We start from the raw sequence: 16,328 nt of genomic DNA on the forward strand, positions 1-16,328 counted from the left end.
GTTTTGATTATAACATTTTGTGGTAACTATATTATTATAGTAAAATAAAGCGTTCAAAATATGCACAAATTGAAAGAAGTTCAATTTGTAAAAGAGACTGAAAGTTAATTGTGAAACTCTAAGCGTGATTTATTGATCTTGAATGCTATATTTTAGGAAAATAGCTGTAAAAATAATCAACCCACGCATAAATTAACTCAATTGGCTAAACAACTCTGTGCCCATTTTTTGCACAAACTGAAGATGTGCCAGCAACTCGTTAAGTACTCGCATATTTCGACAAACAGCGCAATTTTCGATGATGAAATGGCGCTAAAATGGCGAAAGAGTGAAATGAGAATGCGCCACAAATTTGCCAAAATGCGAACACGAAATATGTTTATATATATATATAAGTATGAAAATGACCAAAAAATAAAAAAGCCAATCACGAGCATTTTAAAAATAGCTTTGTCCATTCGACACAGCAGCCCGAGTTGCGTTCCATGAACTTTCATTTATGCGTGCGCTCGCGGATTTGCCACTCGCTGGCAAATTCATGCGCCTTGGCTGCCCAAGCGATGACAGCATGAGCGAAGCCCAAAGAAGACCATGGGACACACCCGACTAATCGAAAGAAATCGAAAGTTCCGGCTCTGCCAGCGACCAGGTTTCGATTTCATTCAAAGGCAATGGGCACATGGATTGCTATTATTACAGTTGTTGTTGTCGCACGCCGGATCCGGTGTGAATCATATGCCGTGGCTTTGATGACGCTCGTCCCGCCAGCATTTTGTTGTGCTAGTCTCAATTTTGGGTTTATCATCAGTTACGCTGACGACCAATTCAAGACGGAATTGAAGTCGAAATTGGGTCAGGGACGTGCTCGGCATGCTAATCAAATTATGTTTACACTTTTTATATGACGCACTAAACCAAGTTTCAAATTGGGAAATGTGGCATGTTGATGCGGGCATTTTCTAGAGAGAACTCGCGAAGGTTAGCCCTCACACAAATTGTTTAACTATGATCAACTAAAGTGTTGCAATGGAAACGTTAACCAAACTGTAAAGGAAGTAAAAAACAAGAGGGCTTTAGGCAGAGGTATTTGACTAGGGAGTACTCTGAACATCAAATGCAGCTCGAGCTAGAGAGGGAGGGGGTTGGGAGTAGCTATGAAATGAAAGATACTTAATCTGTACAAACTATTCAAGAAGATATATGTGAAGTTTGGTGACTCTAGCCATGAAAACCAATGAGATTTTCACTAATAACAGGATTTCGATATCGATTTTTATCGATTGTCTGGAAACGAAGCAATATATCTCTTATCGGAAACAAACTCGTACTGCGAGGCCACTAGGAGGACCTATGTTTAAATCGTTGGCTCGAGGTCTAGCTTCTGATATTGACGCGTTCAGACGTACAAACATTTGGAGAGAGCCATAGTTCACTTCGAAAACTTGGATCATTGAAGTGGCTGCAAATAAGGAGTTGCGAATCGGTTAAGCATTTCTTTCTTGTTTTATTGAGACTTGCAGCCAGTTGAGAAAGTACGTTTTGCTACGATATCGAGATTTATATTTATAGTTTTCGATCTTGATCGAACTATTCATAATCGCTGAGATATCGTCTGCACTCGCATGTCTGCAAATGCTTTGATAAATGAGCAACAAATGCGAGCGCATTTTTCACACATTATTTTCTTTTGGAAATGGAGGGGAAAATCGCTGGCAAACTAAAACAAAGACAAAAACAACAACAGCATATTGATATCTCTCGGACACTCCAGATTCATTCAGCTTCAGTTTCAGTTTTATTTCGAACAACAACAAAACCAGTTATATGACAACGTTTTGCACAATTTGCTGGCCCCTTCTGCAGTTACGACTGTAACGGTGCCTGGCTAAAGCTCTTATTGTTTTTTAACAAAAAAAAAAAACGTAATAATGTGCTCCGCGCAAGTGTTGTCGATGCCAATCATTATGCAAGTCGGCTCTCAACTCCGGTCAACCTCGGTCAATGGAATCGCAGGGCGCGCGCTCCCAACTCGCCGACTTCACTTTCCATTTCTTTTGTCAGCCTCTCTGGGGCACTCTTTTTTATCATTTTTTCTTATTTTATTTTCATTTTGCTGTTGCTTTTCTGTCAACGGCCCTTAATTGCATACCCTAGACGAGTGTAAGTCTGATTATGCATATAGACAATGAACCTGGCCACATGGAGTTGCAGCTGAGTGCAAAGCTATTTGGCTAAGACGGGTTAAGGCCTGCTTTATAAGTGAAGATAATTATGGCATCTATAGATTCAGTAGTGCATATAAATAAAGAGTTATGCTTCAATTATTGACTACTGAGTTGCATTAGAGTATATAAAGGTAAGTTCTTCTACCTATCCAATTGATAAGAAGAACTCTCAGATCTGATTAATAGATCATTTTTATTGCATGGAAATAAAGCAAATCTGCCTTGTCTTAGAATTATATTTATATTTTGTAAAATAACTGTTAAGCTGCTGATAGGCTACTTTTGTATATTAAGAGACACATTTTTTGCCATGTTCAAATATCAAAATCAATCAATCCAGCAATGTCAAGAATTTTACCTTAAGACTATACTTTATACTTTATACTTTATTTAGGAGAAAAACAAATAAGAAGCTTGACTGAAATTTAAAATAAATTTTATGGAGTTCAGTTCAACCTAAGATGTCCTCTATAGAGCTTAGTTCATTCCATGCTGCTTATAGAGTTTACTTCATCCGATGCTGTCCCTTATAGAGTTTACTTTATCCCATGCTGTCGCTTACAGAAGTAAGTTCCATGTCACGCTGTTTTTTTTTTTTGACTATTATAATTTCCTTTTTCTTTTTTTTTTCTCAATGTACTCAGTTGATATAATCGATTTCTTGCTTGTGAGCTTTTGTTTATTTGGCTGCTGTGCCCTTTTGCTGTTTTTGTCTAGTGCTGCATAAAAATGCGGCTTAATTATTATTTTATGCATATGAAGGGGTGTGTGTTTAAGTTGTGTGTACCTGTGTGTGTGTGTGTGTGGCCGCTACCTGTGCCTGAGTCATGCGCCATATATCACTTTCACTCGCCAAAACGACAACGGCAACGGGCAAAAATCTCAATCAGCCAGACAACCGAAACCAGACGGCATTGGGCGTGTCTCTGGCCAAGGAACAACAGCAACAACAACAACCACAGCGTGGCAGGAACTCACGGTGTGTTGGCCATTTGCATTTAATTGTGAAAAATACACGACTGCCCACTTAAATTCACTTTAAACAGCAGTTGCAGCTCGTGTTGCAAGCCCGACTCTATAGAGCATATATCCTGGATCAAGACGAAGATCTGAGCCGATGTAGTCTGTCTATCTGTCTGCCTATCTGTCTGTGTGATCGTCTCCATTTCGGAATCTTGGAGGGGAGGAAGAAACCTAGTTGCACAAAGTACTCAGCCTTTGGTTGGAGCTGCTGAAAGCTAAGCTCATATTTGGCTAAAGGTTGCGCAAGCTCTTAACTGTTTTGGCCAAAATAAAGGCAACACAATAGTTTTCTAAACAAAATCTTAAAGAAATGGGCATACATCACGCTTTGTTTGTTTTTTCATTGAATTCCGATGCCGAATTTCCAATGCGCAAGACAAATGGCCAAAAGCGAATCGAGTATCGAGTATTTATCTAACTCATTTTGAAAGACATTTGAAATGTTAGCATTGTGTGTATCTTGCGGTTTAGTCACAAGATTTTCACTTTCATTCGCTGACAAAATAACCAAAGATACTATTTACAGATGCCATGATGATGCGCGCATGTGTGTGTGCGTGTGTGTGTGTGTGTGTTCCATGCGTATGCAAATTAGCTCAAAAACGCCAAAGACGGGGACAGCAAGGCACAGATATAAATATATATATATATATATACATATATACCGTAAGTGGCCAAAAGCAAAGTCTCTGCTACAGATATGAAAAGAGATGCGGCCAATACGAGGAGCACTTCCAGCTAACAGCCAACTACCAGCATACGCAGCCGGAAAGCAGTTAACAGTTTTTTATGTATTTTGTTTTTTTGGCAAATGAAAGAGAAACTTTATATGCTAATTGGTGCGCACACTTCGACACAGTTTAAGAAAAACCAACCTCAAAATGATCTGTTGATTTGATATGATATGTTAGCTGCCTCGAATTGAAGGCAGGGTTTGTTGGGGGAGTTGCAGCTGTGCATTAATGCGACATAGAAAACGGTATATGCGATATTAAAAATGATATCAAGTCTTAATTAGCTTAAAAGAAACAAGTCGGAGTACTTTCAACAATGCTCGACTAGCAGATGCTCTGTACCCAGCGGCAATCAGGCGCTGAAATTATAAGTTATAGAAATGAAATAACTGACATGCTCCTTCGATTTTTTTGATATTCGAGAATATATATTTCAAATTGCAAGTGTCTAACTTCTATAGTTTTCGAGATCGACGCATTTATAAACTTAAAAACCTTTTTGAAATATTTCTCGAAATATATTACATTTGCATCAAAAAATATTCTTATCTTATAAAAATTGTTGAATAATATTACAAATTCTTAGCAAATATTTTCTAAAATTAATCATTTTTTTATATTATAGGGGTTTTTTTAAACCTTTCAACACGGACGGACTTGTCTAAACCGATTCGCCGATTGATGCTTACCAAGAATATATATGCCTTATCAGGTGAGCTGCCCTTTGTTGCCTTGAACATAAAACTAATACGCCCCTTTTTGTCGCTTGGGTGCAGGGTATAGAGACTAAGCAACAAACTTTATATGAATGAATATCAGATGCATATCAAATGACAACTTTTTTTCTCCTATTTCTGAACTCCTTACATAACGTATATAATCTTAGATAAATACTATTCGAAACGTTAACCAAATTTATTGATAGAAATCTATTATGAGTTTTGCTAGCACATAAAATTAACAATATGCATAAATGGCGAAGAGCGGACGCTTTCTATGTGTCTTTCTAAGGTCTTTTTGTGTGTAGGATTCGCATTTTATGGCCGGCAAATGTTGCGCAACAAAGTCGAACATAGTTATTTTTTGGCGATGCATTAATCAGAAACCACGGCGATTATGCGGCACAGAATGCGGCACTGTGGGGCACAAAGTGAAATGCTGATGGAATTTGACACCTGGTCAAAACGATTTGGTTTCGGTTTCAGCTTTTGCTTTCGTTATTAATTAAATATTGGAGCTGTTAATGGTCGGTTTTGGAGGTGCGTAAAGTCAGGAGTGCTTGGCTATGGCTTTAATTAAATTTGGAAAATTTATATGCCGTTTATGCCACAAAATGGATAAATATCGGTTAGGCTTTGAGGGGTCGCGTTTACGTTGGCAGCGTAGCCCGGGTTACTTAATGACCCTAAGCCAAAAACTGTGAAAGAGAAATGAAAAGAGATGCGGAGAAAGCATCGTCAGACAAAATCAAACCAACTGCAACAATTCGCTAACTTAACAACAACAAGCAGAACAGGTGAAATACTTACAGAGTGTGCGTGTGTATGTGTGTGTGTGTGTGTGTGCTGATATGTAAATGCGTTTCGGCTGATTATTTTCGATTGTGCGGTTCAGCCTCATGTAGTTGTTAATAGGCGAAATTAAGCACACGCTGACAGACTGTTGCCCGCATTCGAAATTATGCACGCTATTCAATTTAAATGGGCATTTGAATATTTTGGTTACATTTAGGTAGATTTTTAAATAATTGTTCCGTTTAACCGTTTTTTAACCGGTTCAACTGTTTGAATAGAACGGTTTTAGGTAAAGTGCACTCCGAAATTAGCAAAGTCACAAACCAGAAAGTACACAAAATCACCACCGCAAACTGTTTGCTGTGATAGTGCTGCCAGCTCATTGCACAAATAATTCTCGTAGGTGCTGCCAACTTGTTGTAAACGTATCAGCTGTTGCGTTTCGCGCCAAATTGAGCTGCAGCGCGCATCTGTGTGTGCGTGTTTAACTGCGACTGTTTTATTTTTTATTAAAAAAACAAAAAGAACTGACCCAGAAATATGAGCGAAACAGTTGCAGAAACTGCAACAGCAGCAGAAAATGATGAAAAAGCAAACGACTCCATGGAAAAGCTGCAACTTGACGATGAAGACGAAAAGAACGTGTCAGCCGAAGATATTTTGGGTGGAGAAGCGTTGGTAATGTCGGAAAGCGAAGATGATGAGACGCGTGTGCCAGCAGGTAAACAAATATCCCCCAAGAACAATGCCCAACGGATGCAGGACAGCGATGAAGAGCAAGATGAGGTGGAGAAAGATGACGCACCAAAGCCCAAGAAGAAAATATCAGCGATTATTGACTCCGACAGTGAACAGGAGGAGCAACTTAAGACACAGGAGGAGGATTCTAGGGCAGCAGCAAAATCTGGAAAAGAGAGACCCAATGATGATAAGGAACAAGAAAACAACGTGATTCATAAGCCCAAGAAAAAAGTGTCTGCTATTATCGACTCGGACAGTGAAGAGGAGGAGCAAGTTGAGGCGCAGGAGGATTCTAAAGCAGCAGCAAAATCTGAAGAAAAGAAGAACAGTGAAGACGAGGAACAAGAAAACAACGTGATTCATAAGCCCAAAAAAAAGATATGCGCGATTATTGACACGGACAGCGAAGAGGAGGAGCAGGAGCAACAGGTGGAACCACTGGAAGAGAAGGAACGCTCAAAACAAAAGAAAAAGAGCAAGAAACTGGATAAGAAAAAGAAACAGCGATTGGAAAGCGATGATGAGCAAAGTAGCCAGTCGAGCGATGAAGAAGCAAGCGATAAAGAAACACAAAATAAACTTAAAGGGATTGTGGATTCCGAGTCCGAGTCGGAGCACAATAACACAGTCGAACCGATGAACCTCCAGGAGACAAACGAGACCTCTTCAGAAAAGCCACATAAATCCAAGCCCATGCGAGTGAGTTAGGAATTGCCGAAGCAAGTGAACAATCTATACAACACATATAATCTCCCTTGCAGGCATCAGCCAAGAAGGCGCTAGATGAGATGCAGGCCATCCAAAGCGAGCAGCAGCGGCTGCATCGTGAGGCACACGTCAGCGTGCCATACCATCAGCCGAAGCCACGCACGCTCAAGGAGTTCCTGAGCCGGCGTACCATAAACAAGCCACTGGCCGTGGCCCTGGCCGGTGGAAGTCCCATGCCCAACAAAAAGGAGCCGAGGAGATCAATGGGCCTGCGCATGACCAGCGAAGAGTTGCAGGCGTATGCGTAAGTTACGGCCACCTAAACATCCATCAATTAAAGCCTTAACCACAAGCACGTTTATGCAGCAAGCTGATGGAGGAACGCGCCCAGGAGGCCACCGAGTTCTTCAAATCTGAATCAGAGCATGAAGACGACGATGAAGAGGAAAAACCAATTGCAACAGATGCGCTGGATATTGAAACAGATGGCGGAGAACAAACAAGCCAGCCAGAAGTCGATGACCATTTAGCACAACCGGAACCTGAGCCAGCCCATTCCGCAGATGTTGAGAGTGTCCTAGAACCCACTGAAGACGAAGCAATGATCATGGCAGAGGCTAAACCTATGTCAGAACCGATTTCACCCACTAAAACGAGGCTTGTAACTGAGATTGTGGAATTGCCCAAACTGGATTTGAGCACACTGAACGTTACACCACCTTCTAAGCCCTCTACGCCACGTATTAGCGAGGCTATACGACGCCTGAAGGACGAGAAGAGCAGCGATGTGAGTCCATCGCTGAAGGGAGATGCCAACATGGTCATTGACCTGGAAACAGGCGACATGTTCACTAAGAAGCCAACTGGTGTCGATGATTTGCTGCAACGTCTAATAAAGACACGTGAGGCCAAAAAGCACAAGACCACGGAGACTGTCAAGTAAGTAGGAGCACAGATTAATCAGTTTGAATGGTCTAAAGCTAAAATCTGTACAGCATCTTGTCCACTGCACATGGCAAACTGGAGCTGTCCAAGGTGAGCATCCATTTACACGAAGAGGAGCCTGTCAACAAGGAGCAGAAGCCGGGCGCAGCCTACCAGAAAATGCAGGAGCATCTAAAAACGTTGATTACCAAAAAGCGAATGGAGGAGCTACGCAAAAAGCAGGCTGAGGAAATGGAAGATGCAGTTGATGATGATAATGAAAACGAGGCTATGGATGTAGATGAAGATGAGGAATATGAACCAGCTGAAAAGCCATGCGAAAGCCAACTGATTATTAATGATGATGAGGAAATTGTTGGGGAGCAGCTGGAAGAAGATGCAGGTGATGATGAAGAAGCAGATGCTGAGCCTGAAGCTGCTGGTGGTGATGCTGAATCCGAACTGGAAGCAGCAGAGTCGGAGACAGAGGTAGCAGCGGAGCCAGCAGATCCAGAAGCAACAAGCAACAGCAGTAGCGACAGCGAACCAGAAGAGCAAACACAGACGGGCAAACGTAAGAATCGTATTATACGTGCATTCCAGGACGACAACTCCGACGAGGATGACGTCGATTTATTGCAGACACCAAAACCAAGCAATGTGGCGCCAATGACAGCCGCCCAGCTACAGTTATCCGCCCACAAGCTATTCGATACAGAAGTTGAACGTACGGCCAGCGATGAAGAGAATGAACTGCTAGGCTTGTGTTCTGGAAGATTTACCCAGTCCGACATGTCATCGGCGGCACCAACGTCTGGAGCACTTATTAGTCAAATACCTATAACACAAGCAACAGCAAACGATCAAGCACCCGATGAATTGGAGGCGCTATGTTCAGGTGCCTTTGAAACGCAACCGACCCCACTGCCTGAGCCGGAGACCAATCAAATCTTGTCCAGCGATGAGGAGCCAGCAGAACATACTGAGACTGAGAAGCCGCGAACAAAAAAGTTGACTAAGAAGCGTCAAAAGAAGAAGGCCAAATTGGGTTTCTCCGATGACGAAGAAAGCGAAGAAGATTCTGCTGATAATTTGGACGAGGAGCAGCCGGAAAGTGACGTAGAAGAGCCAGCAGATGTGCCAGAAACATTCGTCGACTATGATTCCGAGGAGAATGAAATTGTTGTCGAGATGACGAAAAAGGATCGCAAATTGCGTGCGGCCAACTTTGTGGAAAAAGAAGCTGAACTATCTGAATCAGAATGGGGTTCAGCTGATGAGGATGAGAAGAACATGGACAGATATGACATTGAGCTGGGTGACGAAGATCAGTTCGACCGCGAGAAGTTGCGTCACGAGCTGGGACAGATTCATGCGTAAGTACACAGCTACAAAAGTGCATCCAAGAATTGACTTTTAATTTGCAATACGAACATCAACAGCCGCAAAATGCTTGACCAGGATATACGCGAGGTGCGCAAGATTCAGGAGATGCTCTTTGAGGATGAAGAAGGTGCTGTACGTCAGCGTCAGTTTCGATGGAAAAATGCCGAAAACGGATTGGGTTTCAGCCTAGATGATCCACGCAAGGAGAACGCTGACGGTGAAGCCAACGAGGGCAGCGGCGATGAGGAGAACGAACATTTGTGGCGCAAGATTCGCTACGAGCGCGAACAGTTGCTGCTCGAGAAAGGACTGAAGGGGGTAATCACATGCTTTACTTGTAAACAACTGCCGGAACTCATGCAGAATGTAATTTTTATTAAAAGGAAGCAACAGGCAGCGGCTTGCCTCTATCCCCAGCTGTGGTTAACACCACTGTGCGCAAGCTGACCATTATAACGGCTAAAAAGACAACGGTGGAAGCGAAGAAGAGTTCACCATTTTTGATTTCAAAAAGCGTAAACGGTACACAGCAACAACAACAACAACAGCAGCGGGCGGTGCGTGGCTCATTCCTGGTACGGGACAAGGAGACACTCAGTAAACTGGCGGGTCTGACCAAAGGCGCAGCTGGCGATATGGACGGATCAGCGGGCACTGTTTCCGTTAAGACGGCCAAAGCCAAGAACTTTGTGTTTGCCACGCTAACCGAGGAGGAGCATGAGGTGTGTGTGTGTGTGTGTGTGTGCCACAATAGATTCCCATTCGCATTTCCACAACTCTCTTAATTTCTACCTTTGCAGAATCAAAAACGCAAAGCGGCAGATTTACTAAACAGCAGCAATGAGACGGGCGTTAATTTTATGAAAAAGCCGCGTCTGGAGCCGCGACGTGATAAGTGCCTTATCGATCAGCTGCTTTAGTGCAAACAATTAAGTTTTATTTAGCTGTAATTAAATATATAATTAAGTGTAAATTAAATATACATATTTTTAAATATTAACTGTTTACTGCTTACAACACTGTCAAACGGCAGCACAACCCCTGCGCTCGTTTTGCAACACTGTGCCGCTCTCCCAGAATTGTAAAAGAAAACGGCATTTGTTCTGGGAAGCGCTGGCATTGTTTAATGCAAATAACTTTTATTACTCATTGACTGAATAAACGCAAACCCAATTACCGTGCACTACAGCTGGGCGAATTAACAAAGTGGCATCAACGTCGTATATCACGACAAAGTGGGCGCGGGGACTGCGCTAATCTAATCTGGCGTCTAGCGTGTCGTCGAAATTTACGTTTGGACCGGTGTGCGGGTCAGTCAATCAGTCAGTCGCTGTCCAAAGACGCCGCTAGACGTGCGTCGCTGCCCCTTTCTGAAAGCATTAATAAATTAACGAAACAAAAACAAAATACAAAATACAAAATGGTGTCACAATCGAAACTAAGCCAAGTGTTTAGCTACCAAAACTGGGTACATGCCGTCTCGGGCGCAGCCGTAAGTATTGCCCCAAAATGGTTGTACGAAAGTCCAAACTCCAATATGCTAAACAAATTTCAATCAAATACTCGCACAGGGCGGCTGCATAGCTATGAGCACATTCTACCCGCTGGACACGGTGCGCTCCCGCTTGCAATGTAAGTTGCGGTATTCCCGGCTAATCAAAAATGGGCTCGATAAGCTCGCATGCGGACGTAGATAAACATTGGACGAGTTCAAACTCCAATGCTGTTTAATTTGATATTCAACTGATATCAGGTGGTAATCCGTTTCATGCCCTCTTTACTTGCAGTGGAGGAGGCCGGCGAGGTGCGCAGCACAAAGCAGGTTATCAAGGAGATTGTGCTGAATGAAGGCTTTCAGGCTTTATACCGTGGACTTGGTCCAGTGCTGCAGAGTCTGTGCATCTCGAATTTCGTCTACTTTTACACATTCCATGCGCTCAAAATGGTCACCTCGAACGGCGCGCGCGGACAACAGAGTGCCCTAAAGGATCTGCTGCTGGGCAGCATAGCTGGCATCATCAATGTGTTTACGACAACCCCCTTTTGGGTGGTCAATACACGTTTGCGCATGCGCAACGTTGCCGGCACCTCCGAGGAGGTTAACAAGCACTACAAGAATCTATTGCAGGGTCTTCAGTATGTGGCCAGAACTGAGGGCCTGACCGGCTTGTGGTCGGGCACAATACCATCCCTGATGCTAGTCTCGAATCCTGCGCTGCAGTTCATGATGTACGAACTGCTAAAGCGAAACATTCTGATATTCACTGGCGGTGAAATGGGTAGCCTGAGCTTCTTCATAATTGGCGCCATCGCCAAGGCATTTGCCACAGTGCTCACATATCCGCTGCAGCTGGTGCAGACCAAGCAGCGTCACCGCACCAACGATGCGGCCAACGGACCAACAACCTCCCAGCAGGCGGGCAAGCCAAAGACGCCATCCATGCTAGAGCTCATGGTCGGCATACTGCAGCATCAGGGCATCGGCGGCCTCTTCCGCGGCCTTGAGGCCAAAATTCTACAGACCGTATTGACGGCGGCGCTTATGTTTATGGCCTATGAGAAGATAGCCGGCATCGTCAAGCTGCTACTTAAGCGCACAGCTTAAGAGGATATAGTCTAGTCTAGCTACAATAGTTTAGCTCTTAACACAACATGACATGGCGATGGATATTGATGCGGACACGGACACGGATACGGAAGTACACGTACACGCACAGACTCCAAAGTTAACCAATAAGCGTGAATGTTTATCCAATAAGAAAGCACACATGATTTAACAAAATTATTAGTAAATTTTATTAGTTAGCAGCGACAACAGTCTCAATAGATTTCGTTGAATTCTCAGCGGGCGTCTCAGGCTCAGCGTCTTGCGCCCCTGACTCCTTGTCTTCCTTCTGCTCGTCAGATTCGTTGGTCTTTATTTCGCCTTCGGCACTTGTCTTCTGTCCACTGGCATTTGCCAGCTCTGATAGATTGTATCTCTTGAATTCCAAGTAGTTGTCAATGACGCTGAGCAGGCAAAAGCCTCTCAGTACCTCGACAACGATGGACTTCTTGGCGTTCTGCAGATCAACCTTGTTGCCCATATTCTTGGAATTGACCAGTTCGGCCAGTTCTTTGATTATGGGTTCACGTTTGATTTGGTTATTGTAGCGATGATTGAATATGATGCCATATGTGGTGGGCTCCTTGAGAAAGTGTTTGTCGAACAGCGCTCCGGCTGTGTTGATTATGTCCGGCATATTGGAACGGCACACAGCCTCGATGGGCACCATGCGTAGCACAAAGCGTGACATGGCCTTGCCCGTTGCAGTTATGTCCTCAACGATATGTTTGCCAAGTGCCAGTGGATCCTCCAGTTGGGTGCGTATAAATATGCAATTGGTCGTGCCAGTATCAACGTTTTGGAAGCGTAATTTGCGTTGTTCGAAAATCTCGCGACATTTGGCCACAGCCGCATCCACGTCATCGCTATCGTCACCGCCACCATCCTTGACAGCTTCAGCATCTGCATCCTGTTTACTGGCCACCTCCGGGCCGTACAGCTCGTCGGCATAGTGGTTCAGCAGATTGTAACATTCGCGCACACATGCCTTTTCATTCATGTTGCAAGTGACCAGGAAACCGCGTTGGCCAGCCTGCAGAAACTGTTTCTTGCTTTGCTGGAAGTACTTCTTTTTGTTTTGTTTGAATTTATTATTAACCATCTTTGATTTTTTTGTGGCTGGCTCCATAATCCGTTCGGCAGAATAAATGGAAATATTTTTGTAGCCGGTGCGCAATGGGACCAAATCCAAACAGACAGCGCAACACTAGTTTAAAAAAATACCAGCAACAGTATGTTTAATACTGCAAAAAGCACTGCTGCACAACACTGAAAAACGAACCGAAATCAGCTGATTGGCAGCCGTTTCAAATTGCGGTACCGCAAAAGCCGGCTTTGAGCATTTTAACCTGCCAATGGGTGCAGTTGAGGCATCTTTGCTGGAGCTCGCCAAATTACTGCCTCGGTTTGAGGACATAGTAGAGCTGCTGGAAAACGAAGTTGAAGCGCGTTACATACTCCGGCGAGCAGCAGATCACTTTGCCAAGCGACAAGCGATCGACCAGTTGAATAGGCCGGAGGAGGAGGAAATTTCATATCTGATACACGCGTTGGTTGACAAGAACTGGGAGCGTATACATAGTGGACACTTCAGCTCTGTGCCGCTGACGATACGCAAGATCTATGCACTGGGCTGCTACTTCAAGGTGATAAAGGAAATATTAAAAGTAGCTTAAGTACAATTTCTAACATCGCAGCAGATTTTCTTTTTGCTGCTGGAAAACCCAAGCTTGGAACAACGGGAACTATGCGGCACAGTCTTGGACGAAGCTCAGCTGCTGGGCTGCACGGAGGAACTGTACGAAAAGTGCACTGAATTAAAGCACGCGCTGATGCAGTACCTGGACGAACGTGCCACAAGCAACAACTCATTGCCGCTGCCCATTTTGGCGGCTGTGGAGAGACGCGCGTCACGCTGTGATATACCCCAACTGGAGGCACCTAGCATACTGGAATTTCGCACGAGCTGCTATCAGGCGCTGCAGCCCACGCTGCTGCTCAACACGATTAATCATTGGCCCGCATTGAGTAAATGGCGCGATTTGAATTATCTATTGAAAGTTGCCGGCAATCGCACCGTGCCCATCGAAATAGGCAGCAATTACGCCAGCGATGAGTGGTCACAGCAGCTGGTGAAGCTACGTGTCTTTCTGCACAGGCAGTTTGGCCCAAGCAATGGCCGTGCCGATCACGAAATTGAGTACCTGGCGCAGCACGAGCTTTTTGCCCAGATACCAGCACTGAAGGCGGACATTTGTGTGCCCGACTACTGCACTGTGTCCTCCAATAATGCAGCCGGTGTCGATATCAAAGCCTGGCTAGGACCTAGCCACACCATATCGCCCATGCATTACGATCCAAAGCACAACTTGTTGTGCCAAGTTTTTGGCTGTAAAAGCATTATACTGGCATCGCCAGAAGACACAGCGAATCTTTATGCACACGAGAGCGAGTTTCTGAACAACACCTCGCAAATTGATGCAGCCAAACCGGACTTTGAGCGCTTTCCCCTGCTGCGACGTGTACGTTTCTATGAGCTGCTGCTGCAGCCCGGCGACTGTTTATATTTGCCGCCTAAGTGGTGGCATTACGTGCGCTCCGAGACACCCAGTTTCTCAGTTAGTTTTTGGTGGGAATAGGTGTCTATAGGTGTTGATAAGGTGTGTCACGAATGACGTCAGCTAAGAAGACGTGAATCATAAGCTTCTTGAGTTTTGAATATTAATATAAGATAGAGTTTTTTTATTATTACTTTTAGAGCCAACAAATTCCTGGCTGCGGCAAACAATTTTGAAAGTTTACGAATTAATACAAAGATTACAAGCTTGAGAACTTCGAGATAATAAACAGTAAATCGTTATCGATAACGTGTGTTGTGTACTAAGAACTAAGCTTTTATTGTTTATGGGTGCGTGTGTGTGTGTGTGTTGGGTTTGTTATGTTGCAAATTTATAATCTCCCATAATCTTGAAATATTTCCATTTGATGCCTTCGCCCCGAACGCCATGATTAAGTCTTATCGTTCTTTAAATGTTTATTTTTTGCTCGCACCGAGCGCCTACACGCTTAGTCATCCTTGTTGGACGCACCGCCGACTGCTCCAATTGTGATTTGTTTCTGCAGCTTGCTGTATTCCTCGGTGAGCCGATCGTATTCACGGTTCAAGCTCTCCGCCTGCGACTTGACTGCTTCCTTATCCTTCTTTTCGCGATTCAAGTCGGCGGTCAGCTCCTGGACGCGTTCCCGCAGCTTGTTGAGCTGGAAAACGAGCTTGTTGTGAGTATTGGCCACGCAGATATGGAGTATTTAAATTTTGTGTGTTTGTGTGTGGAGAGATTCTGATATTGGGGAATGTGCTCGGAAAACTTAGTATACTCTGGCGGTGAGTCCTTGCACACGTTTCCGCAGCCTTGACAACTGTTCAAAGAGTTTACGAGAGAGTTTTACTTGGTTTATCTCTATGCTGGCCCAACACTTTCCATGCGGGTATCAACAACAAATTGCCTGGATTGTACAGCTGGTAGTAGCAAACGGTCTAAGTGTTAGGTGGGGGCCGTTGGATACTTGCAAAGCTCTTTAAACATGCCTCGGCTTGACCATGTGCAAAAACTCTAAACGCCAACTATTCAAAACTCTAGGAGCCTACTCACCTCATTCAGTGTGGTATCCTCGGTGGCCTCCTTGGCCTTGTCGGTCTTCTCGTTGATCAGGGAGCGTGCTGCGGCAGTGGCGCTCTGGGCCTGCTTCATGGAGGCCTCGCTCTGAGCCAGCAAATTGGCCTGTGCCGAAATCAGTGTGACCAGACGACGGATCACAAGAACAAGGAATATCGCAAAGCCGGAAATGTAGAAATTGCGCTGTGCGCGAAACAGTCGCATGCTGTGCTGCATCTCAACGTTAAGATGCACCTCACCGGAGTTCTCATGGTTGGAATACTTGCGCATTTCGCGAATAGCCTCCAACAGGAACAGCACCAGCACACCCATAATTAGGAAAAAGTATAGATGCGCCTGCTGTGCCAGCATAGACAGGAATTTGGATTTGAAGAAACGATTCCATTTGTACGGTGAGAAAAGGGGTAGCACCAGCAGCATAACCACTCCAATTTCTGCGTACAGAAAAGTGGCGATCAAAGTCCACACCAAACTCATGTTTGCGAATTTTTTTCTCCAATAAAAAGTTGAAAGTTTGTTCGTTTGTGTTTGCTCGCTTGACGTTTTGTGCGCTGCAAAGAATTTTTTCGATATTAGTATGAAATACACACGTTCAGTTGGGCTATGTGGCTATTTATAAACGAGTACCGTAAATTGGCTTACTTTAAATAGCTATAGAAATTAAAATACAGCTGCATATGATGAAATATGCGTATTTCTATGCGGTCATGCACGGCCACGTCAACTCTGCAGACTTGTTTCCGAACAGCTTTTGCAACAAGTTGGCAGCTCCCCAATTTGCTTGTAAACAAAAG

The 16,328-nt window shown here is 44.1% G+C and overlaps 5 protein-coding genes across 7 annotated transcripts; 3 read left to right on the top strand and 2 right to left on the bottom strand.

The window, feature by feature from the left end:
• The first annotated feature begins 5,941 nt into the window (after positions 1-5,941).
• Positions 5,942-10,662, top strand: Claspin (claspin). Of its 2 annotated transcripts, XM_070208133.1 has the most exons (8): positions 5,942-6,936; positions 6,999-7,249; positions 7,312-7,884; positions 7,941-9,245; positions 9,312-9,573; positions 9,639-9,977; positions 10,056-10,201; positions 10,289-10,662. In XM_070208133.1, exons 1-7 carry the CDS (start codon positions 6,037-6,039, stop codon positions 10,173-10,175), a joined length of 3,750 nt encoding a protein of 1,249 aa, XP_070064234.1. In that variant the 5' UTR covers positions 5,942-6,036; the 3' UTR covers positions 10,176-10,201; positions 10,289-10,662. The 2 variants fall into 2 exon arrangements, with proteins under 2 accessions (XP_070064234.1, XP_002047079.1); XM_002047043.4 differs by lacking the exon at positions 10,289-10,662 and having other exon boundaries at positions 10,056-10,255.
• On the top strand, positions 10,334-12,072 carry PMP34 (Peroxisomal Membrane Protein 34). Its single transcript, XM_002047044.4, has 3 exons — positions 10,334-10,747; positions 10,827-10,887; positions 11,043-12,072. Exons 1-3 carry the CDS (start codon positions 10,676-10,678, stop codon positions 11,858-11,860), a joined length of 951 nt encoding a protein of 316 aa, XP_002047080.1. The 5' UTR covers positions 10,334-10,675; the 3' UTR covers positions 11,861-12,072.
• On the bottom strand, positions 12,028-13,053 carry LOC6622066 (THUMP domain-containing protein 1 homolog). Its single transcript, XM_002047045.4, has one exon. It carries the CDS (start codon positions 12,987-12,989, stop codon positions 12,054-12,056), a length of 936 nt encoding a protein of 311 aa, XP_002047081.2. The 5' UTR covers positions 12,990-13,053; the 3' UTR covers positions 12,028-12,053.
• A 97-nt stretch (positions 13,054-13,150) lies between these two features.
• Positions 13,151-16,024, top strand: JMJD5 (Jumonji domain containing 5). Of its 2 annotated transcripts, none has more exons than XM_015175751.3 (2): positions 13,151-13,506; positions 13,558-16,024. In XM_015175751.3, exons 1-2 carry the CDS (start codon positions 13,216-13,218, stop codon positions 14,497-14,499), a joined length of 1,233 nt encoding a protein of 410 aa, XP_015031237.1. In that variant the 5' UTR covers positions 13,151-13,215; the 3' UTR covers positions 14,500-16,024. The 2 variants fall into 2 exon arrangements, with proteins under 2 accessions (XP_015031237.1, XP_002047082.1); XM_002047046.4 differs by having other exon boundaries at positions 13,152-13,506; positions 13,561-16,024.
• Positions 14,732-16,315, bottom strand: LOC6622957 (B-cell receptor-associated protein 31). Its single transcript, XM_002047047.4, has 3 exons — positions 16,177-16,315; positions 15,511-16,085; positions 14,732-15,118 (listed from the first exon to the last, which is right to left on the bottom strand). Exons 2-3 carry the CDS (start codon positions 16,009-16,011, stop codon positions 14,927-14,929), a joined length of 693 nt encoding a protein of 230 aa, XP_002047083.1. The 5' UTR covers positions 16,012-16,085; positions 16,177-16,315; the 3' UTR covers positions 14,732-14,926.
• Between the last annotated feature and the right edge of the window lie 13 nt (positions 16,316-16,328).

This window comes from Drosophila virilis, chromosome 3 (assembly GCF_030788295.1).
Source record: "Drosophila virilis strain 15010-1051.87 chromosome 3, Dvir_AGI_RSII-ME, whole genome shotgun sequence".
In the NCBI taxonomy this organism is placed as follows: Eukaryota; Metazoa; Arthropoda; class Insecta; order Diptera; family Drosophilidae; genus Drosophila; species Drosophila virilis.

Bases quoted from the DNA above. Each gene is read 5' to 3' on its own strand.
- Claspin (XM_070208133.1), top strand. From the start codon at position 6,037: ATGAGCGAAACAGTTGCAGAAACTGCAACAGCAGCAGAAAATGATGAA. The intron at 9,246-9,311 runs GTAAGTACACAG...GAACATCAACAG, and splicing joins GAGCTGGGACAGATTCATGC to CCGCAAAATGCTTGACCAGG. The intron at 9,978-10,055 runs GTGTGTGTGTGT...CTACCTTTGCAG, and splicing joins TAACCGAGGAGGAGCATGAG to AATCAAAAACGCAAAGCGGC.
- PMP34 (XM_002047044.4), top strand. From the start codon at position 10,676: ATGGTGTCACAATCGAAACTAAGCCAAGTGTTTAGCTACCAAAACTGG. The intron at 10,748-10,826 runs GTAAGTATTGCC...ATACTCGCACAG, and splicing joins ATGCCGTCTCGGGCGCAGCC to GGCGGCTGCATAGCTATGAG. The intron at 10,888-11,042 runs GTAAGTTGCGGT...CTTTACTTGCAG, and splicing joins GGTGCGCTCCCGCTTGCAAT to TGGAGGAGGCCGGCGAGGTG.
- LOC6622066 (XM_002047045.4), bottom strand. From the start codon at position 12,989: ATGGAGCCAGCCACAAAAAAATCAAAGATGGTTAATAATAAATTCAAA.
- JMJD5 (XM_015175751.3), top strand. From the start codon at position 13,216: ATGGGTGCAGTTGAGGCATCTTTGCTGGAGCTCGCCAAATTACTGCCT. The intron at 13,507-13,557 runs GTGATAAAGGAA...CTAACATCGCAG, and splicing joins CACTGGGCTGCTACTTCAAG to CAGATTTTCTTTTTGCTGCT.
- LOC6622957 (XM_002047047.4), bottom strand. From the start codon at position 16,011: ATGAGTTTGGTGTGGACTTTGATCGCCACTTTTCTGTACGCAGAAATT. The intron at 15,119-15,510 runs GTGAGTAGGCTC...CTCGTTTTCCAG, and splicing joins AGGATACCACACTGAATGAG to CTCAACAAGCTGCGGGAACG.